Source organism: Octopus bimaculoides, chromosome 8 (genome assembly GCF_001194135.2).
Source record: "Octopus bimaculoides isolate UCB-OBI-ISO-001 chromosome 8, ASM119413v2, whole genome shotgun sequence".
NCBI classification, from domain to species: Eukaryota; Metazoa; Mollusca; class Cephalopoda; order Octopoda; family Octopodidae; genus Octopus; species Octopus bimaculoides.
Window position 1 is genome coordinate 42,146,667 of NC_068988.1, and position 12,348 is coordinate 42,159,014.

A 12,348-nucleotide genomic window follows, 5' to 3' on the forward strand; every position below is an offset into this window, starting at 1 on the left:
ATATATATATTATCTTTCTGTTTTAACTTATTTCTTTTCTCTCTCTCTCTCTCTCTCTCTATCTCTCTATCTCTCTCTCTCTCTATCTATCTATCTATCTATCTATCTATCCATCTGTCTGTCTATCTATCTGTCTATGTATCTATCTATCTAGCAAGCTACCTCTATCTCTCTAACGCATTATCTTAAATGTTCTATAATTTTTCTCCTTAGACAATATAAAAATATAGATATATATGTGTGCATGTGTGTGTGTGTGTGAGTGTGTGAGTGTGTGTGTGTGTGCACGCGCGCGTGTGTGAACGTATGTGTGTATATATGTATGTGTATATACATATATATAAATATGTGTATGTGTGTACATATATATACATATATACACACATATACATACGTCGCCCCATAATTATACACACACACACACACACAAACACACACACATACATATATATATATATATATATATGATTCTTTGTATGTGTGTGAATTCTGTCTTATCACCAATTTACATCTTTCTGCCAGCAATTATTTGCCTTTTGTTTATCACTGCAACCAGCAGATGGTCAGATGCTGCTGCTGCTACTACTACTACTACTACTACTACTGCTGCTGCTACTACCACTACTAGTACTACTGCTGCTGCTGCTGCTGCTACTACTACTACCACTACTTAATAGCTGCTGAAGGGAGAGAAAATTATTCATTCCCCAAAACAAAATTACCGTAAAGATATAAAATTAGGGTCTGTAGTTTAGTTGCCGACAACCTACCATGTCCTTGCACCAATACTTTGTAAAGGGCTTGGTCTTTACCTAGACAGCAGTAACATTTTACCTGTGGGGCAGAAAGGGTACCGGAATGGTATATATGCGTGTACAAAAAAAAAACAGTTCATATATAAACAGACATTTTTATAGACAAGTAGTGAAGCACCGATTGAGTTGGTATTTTAGAAATGAAGGAAACCTTGAACGCAGGAGAATAACTGTGAAAACGACTTAGAGGATCGGCAAAAGATACCCTTTGAGACGAAAAACAGTGACTAGTAAGCCACTAGAGAGAATCGAACTAGAGAGAAACCCCGACTTGCTGATCACTTTTTTTCTGTTTGTAAGGGTATTTTACTCGATCTTAGCTGTTTTCACAGCTATTCTTCTGTGTTCGAGATTTCCTTTATTTTTAAAACAACAGTCCATAAATAATTATCGGAGACAGAGACGAAAATCTCAATACTCTGATAAACATTTCGTTCCGATCCTTTGTAATAAAATCATCACCCGGTGTGGTAGGGCAACAAACTACTGGATTACAATTATCTTGAAATAGAAATAAGCAAGATATGGAGTTTTAAAGTAAACAATGTACAAATAATAATTGCTATATACAATCCAATAAGCACCCCTGCTAGATATAACCCATATCCTACACAAGGCATTTGCAAATTAATTGCACAGCTCACATGAGATAAAATAACACGGATTACAAAACAAGTAGTGTAAGATTGTATATATATATATATATATATATATATATATATATATATATATATTCGTAGCCATTTGATCTCTTAGAACGATTTTAGAACCATATATATATATATACATGAATATGTATAATGTATATAACTTTTTTGTATTTTTTGCTATTGTTGTGGTTGTGTTGGGTCTTTCTTAATTACGTATTCGTCTAATCTATCGGCTGTATACATTTGATTTGTGTTTTAAGCTTAATATATGGGTTTTGTTTTTTGCTTTTATTTTATAGACTGCTATGTCTGTTCAATGTATTGCATAAAATTTGTTACATAATATAGTCTATTAAATCATTTGAACATCCGTTATTAATTACTCCTTTGATTGTTTAGTAATTTCATTGAGCACTTAGTCTCAAAGGGGAAAATTAAAGACTTTGTTGAGTAGGGATACCAGAACGGAAGTTTTTTTTATATCTGTCTGTGTGAATATTTTTTTAACTATACCTGTATACACATTTACTGTTTACCATTCTCAGCATGTATTCTACAGAATCCCTACTCGATAGTATAGCACATCCAACATACCCCCAAAATCCCATGCTACTCACACTCACCAGCCATTACTGTAACACATAAACCACACCGACTCTACGCATACTCTACACATTGACACCTGTTAATGTAACACATAAAACAACCTATCCAATTGAGGCTCTCAACCATTTTTTGCCTACGGACCCCTTTGATCCCTGATTTACTTAGGTGGACCCTCGTAGCAATTCAATGTATAAAAAAATTCCTATCATATTTTTATAATTAAGTACTATTAAGAATTGTATTTAAAAATTGTTTAAATATTTTGTTTATTGTAGAAGTATAACCAATTTATTACATACAATCTATCTGTCTAGGTCGTCCCTCAGACTGTTTCCACACGTTTTTCCCATTCATCTCGATCTTCCATCATGGTCCTCAGTTCCTGTCCCCCTTCCATACCAGTATTCTCCAGCAAGTTGTCGATATAAGTCGTCTTCTTCCTTCCTCTCCTGGTTCTTCCTTCCGTTGGTTGCTAGAGCCCAAGCTTGTTAGCAATTTCATCGGTATGTCTGATGCAGTGTCCAGCTAGCCTCATCCTTCTATGTTGTATCTTCAATGTTACTTTTGGTAGTCCCTGGTATAAGTCGGCGTTTGTTGTATGACTCTTCCAGGAGACATTCAGTACCATTCTAAGCATCTTCGCATAACAACTATCCAACTGCTTCTTCAATGCTTTAGTGAGCGTCCATGTTTCAGCCCCATATAGAACAGACTCCACTGTTGCCAGAAACAACTTCTAATTCAATTTCCTGCTAACTTTAAACTCCATACTTTTCTCAATCTACGGCATGCGCTCCAGGCAAGAGCTTTCCTTGCTACGGTGTCTTTTTCAGTATTTTGTGTCTACGCACCAAGGTATTTGAAATTTTCAACTACCTTGAGCGTCCTACTGTCTCTCACTTTCACTGACACAGGCCTTTTGTGGTTGAATACTTGCAGCTCTGTTTTCTTTGCGTTACAGTACAATCCTACCTTCCCCGATTCCTGCTTTAATCTACTGAGCACCTCCTGTGCCTGATCTGTCCTCTCTGTTAGTACTGCCAGCTCATCAGCATAGTCTAGGTCAGTTACTGTTACTGCTTGATGCCGTCTATTTTGCCTATGCAGTTCTTCTGCCTTACCCTCGTACGTTCTACGCATTACATAGTCCAGAACGGTGGCGAAGAGATAAGGTGTTAGCGTGTCGCCTTGTAATACTCTGGCTTTGACTTCAAAGTATTGCATACAAATCTTAACAATAAAATCTTATATGGACTCCCTAAGGCTATATGGACCCCAGTTGAGAATTACAGCTCTGCACAAACACCGCTCGGCTCCAAAAATACCTCACAAAGCATACAAAACACAATCAATACTCAACAAAATTACACAAATCACATTGCACGCAAACCTCCCGGCAAAAAGACGAAACCCTAAAAACAAATATACCAAAACACAAGAAACATCAAAACAAGCCCCATAATGCAGCTAAACAGACTTAGTATACAAACACAACTTTATGCCCTTAAAAGATAATGCTACATGTAAATCAAGAACATGGGTATACGTTTGGTGATTCTACATAAACTCACATGAATCAGTTGATAAAAAAATAGTAATAATTTCTTCCGTAGACATGACCAGAAATTTAGGTGGGACAACAGTCGTTTATAATGGCTCCAGAAGAATGAAAGGCAAATTTGACCTCAGCACGATTTGAACTTAGAACTTAAAGGACAGTAAATTAAATACCACCAGGAACGGCGATTTCTTTATCACTATAACGGTGACAAATGAAAACAGGCATTAAAAATATATAGAAAACAAGCATTAAAAATAGCAACGACAAAACCATACAACAAAATATTTTGTCTTATTTTGAGTGATATAATGGCCCCTTGATGCACGTACATGAACAGCCAGCGTAAAAAATTTGGTAGCTTTATGCCCAATGTAATAGCTAAAAATTTGGTAGCTTTATACCCAATGTAATGCCTAATGTAATAGCTAGATTCGATAAGTTTGTAACATTTGCATATTACTTGTAGCCCAATAGTTCTGCAGCTTGTTGCCTTGTGGTTTGCTACTGGTGAGCAGTATTTTACTTTTCGTTTATTCATAATATATTATTAAAGGCAGAGTAAGATAGTTTGTGCTCTGTTTTTTTTTTGTCTTTTTTGTTATTTTGTTTTTCCTTTTTTGTTGTTGCTGTTTTGTTGAGTTTTTTTAATTACGTATTCGTCTAATCTATAGACAGAAAACATTTGATTTTTGTTTTAAGCTTAATATATGAGTGTTTTGCTTTTATTTTATAGACTGCTATGTCTGTTCAATGTATTGCATAAAATTTGTTATATAATATAGTCTATTAAATCATTTGAACATCCGTTATTAACTACTCGATTGTTTGTTCTATAATTTCATTGTGTACTGTTGTCTCGAAGGAGAAAATCAAAAACTTTGCCGAGTAGAAATACCAGAACTGAAGTTTTTATATTTATCTGTGTGAATTTTTTTTTTTTTAACTATATCTATATACACATTTGTTGTTTACCATTCCCTGCATGTATAAGCATTTACTAAACTACTTAAATATTTACTGGTCTTATACGTGTATTGCTTTTTATTATTCTTATATTTACACCTAAGTATGGGGTTGTTGAATCGCATCAGTGTTTATCTAAATAATGTTACTGGGTAATAAACAAGAGAAGAAAGTTATTCTTCTAAACCTTACTTAAATTTTTTCGACTTCATTTTGTGCAACCGTCACTACAAAAATATCTCCAAATTTGATGTAAATTGTGGGTTTGTATTTTTAATTGACATTAACTTCTACATTGCCTGGCATGGGTGTATGTTTGCACAAATTCTGTATAGGTATATGTATGTGTATATCTATATATGTATTTAAGTTTGTATGTTACGTATGCATGAATGTATGAATATAGATATATTTGTACGTATATAGGTATGCCAGTAGTTATGCCTGTCAGTACGGATATAATGTGGGTACATATATATGCACACATAGATATACATATATATACATGCATATATATATATACATACATACATACATATCTACATATATAAGAATATATTTCTGTATTTGTATGCATACATAAACACAGAAATATGCACACATACATATATAAATGTGCGTGTGTGTGTGTGAATGTTATGCATGTGGCCAAAAAAGGGACAAGGAATTGAAGTGATATAAAGAGAGAAGCGGCAGAGAATACACAGAGATGGTAAAAAGAATAGCGTTAAATCTATATTATGTAATAAAAATTTTTAGATAGTGCGTGTGTGGTGTTTTATTGTAAGTGGAGCTAAGAATTTGTTTCGATACTCCAGTTTCAAATCATTGCAATCTTCAAGCGAGAAGCTAATCGTTGTGGATAAAAACTCGAGTCGCAAGACGATATCTCGGTTTGAGGTTTAGTAATAAAAAATCATATCAACTACAACATGCATTGAACGTCATTAACTCAAATGATTTAAACTTCTTTAGGAGTGGCTGTGTGGTAAGTAGCTTGCTTACCAATCACATGGTCCCGGGTTCAGTCCCACTGCGTGTCATCTTGAGCAAGTGTCTTCTACTATAGCCTCGGGCCGACCAAAGCCTTGTGAATGGATTTGGTAGACGGAAACTGAAAGAAGCCCGTCGTATATATGTATATATATATATATATATGTATGTGTGTATGTGCTTGTGTGTCTGTGTTTGTCCCCCCTCCCCCAACATCGCTTGACAACCGATGCTGGTGTGTTTATGTCCCCGTAACTTAGCGGTTCGGCAATACAGACCGATAGAATAAGTACTAGGCTTCTAAAAATAAGTCCTGGGGTCGATTTGCTCGACTAAAGGCGGTGCTCCAGCATGGCCACAGTCAAAAGACTGAAACAAGTAAAAGAGTAAAAGAGTATATGTAATATAATATGATATAACATAAACACACATGCACATATACATAAATACGTTCTTTTTCTCTGTATTACTTCATATGTATGGCCTTCTACTCACAACACCAAATATCTAATACAGTACAAAACATTGAAAGTGAACATGTATGACATTAACACGCATAGTAATAAAATGAGTAACACCAACTGAAATTGTACACACTCGAACAAGTGTTTTCTAAATGCTAAATATTGAACATAACATCATATATCAGGGTGCTGTACAAACTAACTCTTCTTACACACTGTATGTAAACCCAAGCACTAATTATAGGCTCGCTACACCCAACACAACGTTCTTTCCGTAACCCAACACGAAAAAAACATTACAATGTTGTCCATTTACCTACCGCAACCTAAAGAGAAAATATTCAATATGGAAGATCCTTGTGGGAGATACACCGTATGTGAATAAAAGCAGACCCTCTATTTTGTACACAGAACAGGCAATGCAAACCTTCAACCAAAAGTGTCAGAAAGTTATCGCATCCTGTACAAGATATATACAACGTCTCTGCATCACAAACCTATTTTGAACAACTGTATCTTAGTAGATAGAATTTTGAGCTTAGTGCAACTGCTGCATCTTTACTAAGAAAACTCAATAGTTAACTTCAACTTTCTCTGGATACGCAGGGGTATTAAGAAGCCCAATGTATGACGTAAATTATCGTTTACTCTGAACCCATTCTTCAGGCACAACTCATATCAACTCCACTACTGCCTGACTATATTTCCAATCAAAAAATGCATATCTGCAAATCTAATAAAGCCACAAGTACCTAGACTAACTTTTCTTCTGTTCCATCTGACACCACACTATGCGCATCCCTCTTTCTCCTCTAGTTACACTTATATTTTCTAGCTAATACTCCCACCTCTCATTGACAAGCATAGCACGGTATTCGGTGCTGTGTAACCCACTGTGAACACTAAAACTCATACATTTCTTCAACTAACTATTCGCTCCTAAAAGTGAGAATTACATAAGATCTTAAGTCTTACCATAAACATCTTTTTTCTTTTCTCTCTAAATAGGCTCTTGAAGGTCTTAACACCACCAAAGATAAAGGCTATTCGCACGTCTAATAAAACAATATTAACTTTTTATCGTATTTTCTATCTATTATTTCATCACCGAATGTGGTTTCTGCCATTAATAATGCAATCTTTAAATATCTGTTTAAATATTTCTATATTCTTAATTATCCATTACCATCTCTATCATCAACATCATCATCATCATCATCATCATCATCATCATCATCATCATCATCATCATCATCGCCATTATCATCGCCACCATTTTTCATATTTAACGAGATTTATTAAGATTTACGTCATTACTTATATTATCAGCAGCTTTATTACGAGAGTGTTTACTTTTATTAGTATTATTATCAAAGAGGGCAGTGATTCGACAGAATCGTGAGAACATCTAAGAAAAAAAAGAAAGAAAATGCTTTGCGGTATTTGTTCCGGCTCTTTACGTTCTAAGTTCAAAATCCAGCCAAGGCCAACTTTGCTTTTCATCTCACTAGGATAGGTAAAATAAAATGCCGATTAAATTAACTAAATCCTTCCTCCAGAAATTTAAATCTTGTGCCTATATTAAAAAGGATTATCATTTTTTATAAACATTTTTACTAACATTTTCATCATTAAGATTAAGAGTGACTCTATATGACCAATAGTATTGTTGTTTCTATTTTCAATATTACAGTTGCGATTATTATACACATGTGCAAGGCGGCGAACTGGTTGAATCGTTTACACACCAGGCAAAATGCGTAGCGGTATTTCATTAGTCTTAACGTTCTGAGTTCAAATTCCGCCGAGGTCGACTTTACCTTTCATCCTTTCGAGGTCGATAAAATAAGTACCAATTGAGTACTGGGGCTGATATAATCGACTAACCCCATCTCCCAAAATTTCAGGCCTTATGTATGTATGTATGTATGTATGTATGCATGCATGTATGTATGCATTTCCAAAGCAAACTAAGATCAGTACCTTTAGAATTTGTCAAATCGTACAATATATATACATATATGTGCGTGCTTGTATATAACAAACTCTTAAAATAATGGTGTTTCTTTGCATCGGCCAAATTGAAAAAGAATTAGCAAAATTGACAAAAATAGTACAGTGAATTTGCCAAGGAGTGTGGAGACAGACACCTTCTTCAGACAAGAGTCGACTGAAGGGAAATCAGTGAAAGGCAGCAGAGATTTACATCTTCCCTATATATGTATGCATGTCTATACAGTTATATATGTATATATATGTGTGTGTGTGTGTGTATTACATATATACAATTTCGCTGGTAAAAGAATCAAAATTCTCTGATGAAATGGTAGGGTTATGCAACAATGAAAAGTTACGTAACATCATAAAATATGCATTATTAAATAAACAACAATGCGTGCAGCAAAAACTTGAACAGCCCATTCTTGTTCTTATATGTATGTATGTGTGTATGTATGTATGTATGTATCTATCTATCTATCTATCTATCTATTTATAGTGTTTGAAATGTGACCCGCGTATTGTTTGAGTTGATGTATGTTCATGCAACTGATTCTTAATGCATTTATGAGTGTGTGGTTTCTTTAATTTCCCTACCACCATAATAGAAATTTGTAGCATTGTATCAGAGTTACAATATAAAGGAATGATACTCCAACTAGTAGCTATTAACAAGGCTTGCAGTACCACATACTAACAACCTTTTAGCTCTAGACTAGTTATGAGCAAACTGCCACCGTGGGACCTACTGAAAAGCACGCTTAATTTCACGAGGGAAAAAAAGTTTATTCAAATGTTATTCAATAGTTCAGCCCACCTGATGATGAGTCATGTCTCGCAGCTTGCGTCTCGAAAATTTTCAAGACAATTCTATGGACTATTGTTACTAAATACGTTAGGGGGCAGTTATATATATATACATGCCCAATATATGTCTCAAATTTTGGCACAAAACCAGCAATTTAGTGGGAGGGGTAAGTCGGTTAAATCGGCCCCAGTCGTATTTTATCGACCCCGAAAGGATGAGAAGCGAAGTCGACTCCGAAAGGATGAGAAGCGAAGTCGACCCCGAAAGGATGAGAAGCGAAGTCGACCCCGGCGGCATGTGAACTCAGAACGTAAAGCCGGAAGAAATGCCACTAAGTATTCTGTCTGGCGCGGTAACGACTCTGCCAGCTCGCCGCCTTATAAGTTGTACATGTTGAGTTCTAACATAGCCAGACACAGCCTCAAATTTTGACGTTGGATATAATCGATTAAACTGACCCCAGTTTTTGATTGGTATTTTATCGACCTCGGAAGGATGAAAGACCACGTTGACCTTGACAGGATACGAAATAAGAACGTCAAATCTCAAATAAATATTACAGAGTATTTTGTCCTACATGTTATTGACTCGCCAGTCCATTATCTTGATATAAGCTTTACATATTAACCATTGTTGTTTGTTCTAGACACTTCCATGGACGATATTGTGAGTACCAGCTATTAAAGAGGAGCTGTGGTCCATTAAAACACGGCACTTGGTTACGCTATAAATGCGATCTTTGTTGGTGTTTCGACGGAAGATTTCGCTGTCTACAACATGTGTTCAGAGGCTGTGGTATGTAGTTAATCTTCCTCTCTCTCTCTGTCTCTCTCCCTCTCTCTCTCACTCTCTCTCTCTCACTCTCTCTCTCTCTCTTCTCTCTCTCTCTCTCTCTCTCTCTCTCTCTCATTCTTCCTAAACTTTAAATAAAGGCTGAGTAAGAAAATATCCAGAGTCGCCATCCACACGAAAAGTAGCAACTAAATGAGAGTCAACATATTTAATGCAACGGGAAAAAGATTTTAATTGGTCATTAATACTTATCCAATGATCAAGTAGGGAGATGAGGTCTAAGGAGAGGAAGACACTGTGGCGGTGTTATAAAGCTAAAATATTTCCGGAATTGTCATCCACACATAACAAACTCAAATTGAATTTGCAATATTTGTTATGCTAATGCTTTCTTCTCACAGGCATACGTCTAATGAATTAACTGGAGATTTTTCTCACGCTTCATTAAATATATAGCATTGAATTCATTGTAAATGCCATAAAGAAAAGTACACGCTACTTTAAATGTCAGTAAACAGCTTCAAAAGAATTAGGTTTGTATTGAATTCCAACGAGTTCTCTTCTTTCATCAGTTTTCTTATCGTCCATAAGGAATAGTATAGTTACTACAAAATCGTATGCAGAATGCTATGATATATTAGGGTTCCGTCTTCCTATTGTCATCCTAGTACTTTTATATTCTATTGGGTTGTCCGGAAAGTTCGTGCCTATTTATAGTAGCTTATCTTTCGACTTATTTGCCATGAAACCACCTCAATTCTGGAAAGAGGGTATTTTCAAGTTAAAAGAAAGATGGAGACGCATTGTGCAACAAAATGGTTCATATTTGGTTGATCAAAAATGTAATGGCAAGTATTTATTGACCTTTTTCTTTCCTTTAAAAATCGGCACGAACTTTCCGGACAACCCAATACATTGCTTCAGTAGGTCTAGGTGTCATACATAAATTGGTACTAGCTGATCTAGAGAATTTTATACCTATGATAGATCGGTATCCGATCCATGTGTACCTATTACCTAAGTATCTCTAGCTAAAATACGGTCATCGACATTATCATAGTCCCTTTAGCTATCATAAAGAAGGATAGAAAGCATGCTATTATGTGAATATTTTTTCTGTAGTAGACAAGTGCATTAATCAAGATTTGTTTCTCTACGTCTCTACTGCGTTTTTTGTAATAAGAAAGAAAGCTTTATTCTATATTGTCGCCAAATGATACAACTTTCAGTAGAAATAGCTAAAAGATCGACTGGAAATGTTCCCTCACAGAATTTAGCGTCTTATCATCATTTTGTTTTCCTTGTGGTCTAGATGTGTACATTTTACCCATCGCACGCACTCTGTATGTGAGTGTGTGTTTGTTTGTATGTATGTATGTATGTATGTATGTATGTATATGCATATGTATACATGTATGTATGTACGTATGTATGTATATATATATATATGTGTGTGTGTGTGTGTGTGTGTGTGTGTGTGTGTAAATATATATACATACATATATACATATGTATATATAACTATGTATATACACATATACATATATCTATACATACATACATACATACATACATACATATATATATGTATAAATAAGCATGCATATACACATACATATATATCCATATATACAAACATATGTATGTATTTATGTATGCATGTATGTATAGGTCACTGACATTGTAGTTGCCCCTTCTATCATTGCAGGTATCCCCTGGTCTAAATCTCACCTACCTCTTACCTACGATTCACTCGATCCCAGAGAAGACATTCAGATTTATCCACTCACGCCCTCCGACCAAGTCCATGTCACGGCAACCAACACTTCTTCCAGATTTTCTATGGCCACCCTCGTCACATTGACTGCAACGGTCCTCCTCCGTGTTATCTATGATCTAAGTTGATACAAAACAACCCAAAGGAAATTCCGTGTGGTCTCTGTCCACTGGAAATATCAACAAAAGCATCCTCAAATCTATATACTCGTTCTTCATTTCAGCTTTGTTATCTTTCTTATTTTTCTAGAAATCTTTCGTCACGCATCCTGTAACCTCTTCAGCAACTCTCAATTTCACGTGGCTTCTGTTTTGTTTAATACATTCTGAGAATGGATTTCCAGACAAAGGACACTAACATTATTTATATTATTTACATTTGACGGACATTTGTCCCCATCTTGTTTGTTGTTAACACAACGTTTCGGGTGATATATCCTCCAGCCTTCATCAGGTGTCTTGGGGAAATTTCGAACCTGGGTTCTCATTCCTAAGGTATACAACTACGCCATATGAATAATAATAATAATAATAATAATAATAATAATAATAATAATAATAATAATAATAATAATGATGATGATGATGATGATGATGATGATGATGATGATGATGATGATGATGATGATGATGATGATGATAATAACAACAACAATAATCAGCCACCTTTTATATATGGATGACCTAAAACTATACGCTACAAATGATAAACAGCTGGAAACACTACTACAGACAGTGCATGGATTTACCAAAGAAATAGATATGAAATTTGACTTAGAAAAATGTGCCAAAGCAACCTTGAAAAGAGGAAAACTAGTTAAGAGTAGCAACATCACACTAGATAAAGCCAATAAAATAAGAAAATTAGACCAAAGCCAGACATACAAATATTTAGGAATCAATGAACTAGATATGATACAAC

The 12,348-nt window shown here is 35.2% G+C and overlaps 1 protein-coding gene across 1 annotated transcript in view; it reads left to right on the forward strand.

Moving 5' to 3' along the window:
- Window positions 1–11,820, forward strand: part of LOC106871742 (uncharacterized) — a 40,570-nt gene extending 28,750 nt beyond the window's left edge. Inside the window, exons 4-5 of the mRNA XM_014918361.2 lie at window positions 9,505–9,653; window positions 11,359–11,820. Coding sequence (XP_014773847.1) covers window positions 9,505–9,653; window positions 11,359–11,555 — 346 coding nt within the window. The 3' untranslated portion in view covers window positions 11,556–11,820. The remainder of the gene's footprint in view (window positions 1–9,504; window positions 9,654–11,358) is intronic.
- Window positions 11,821–12,348: the final 528 nt, after the last annotated feature.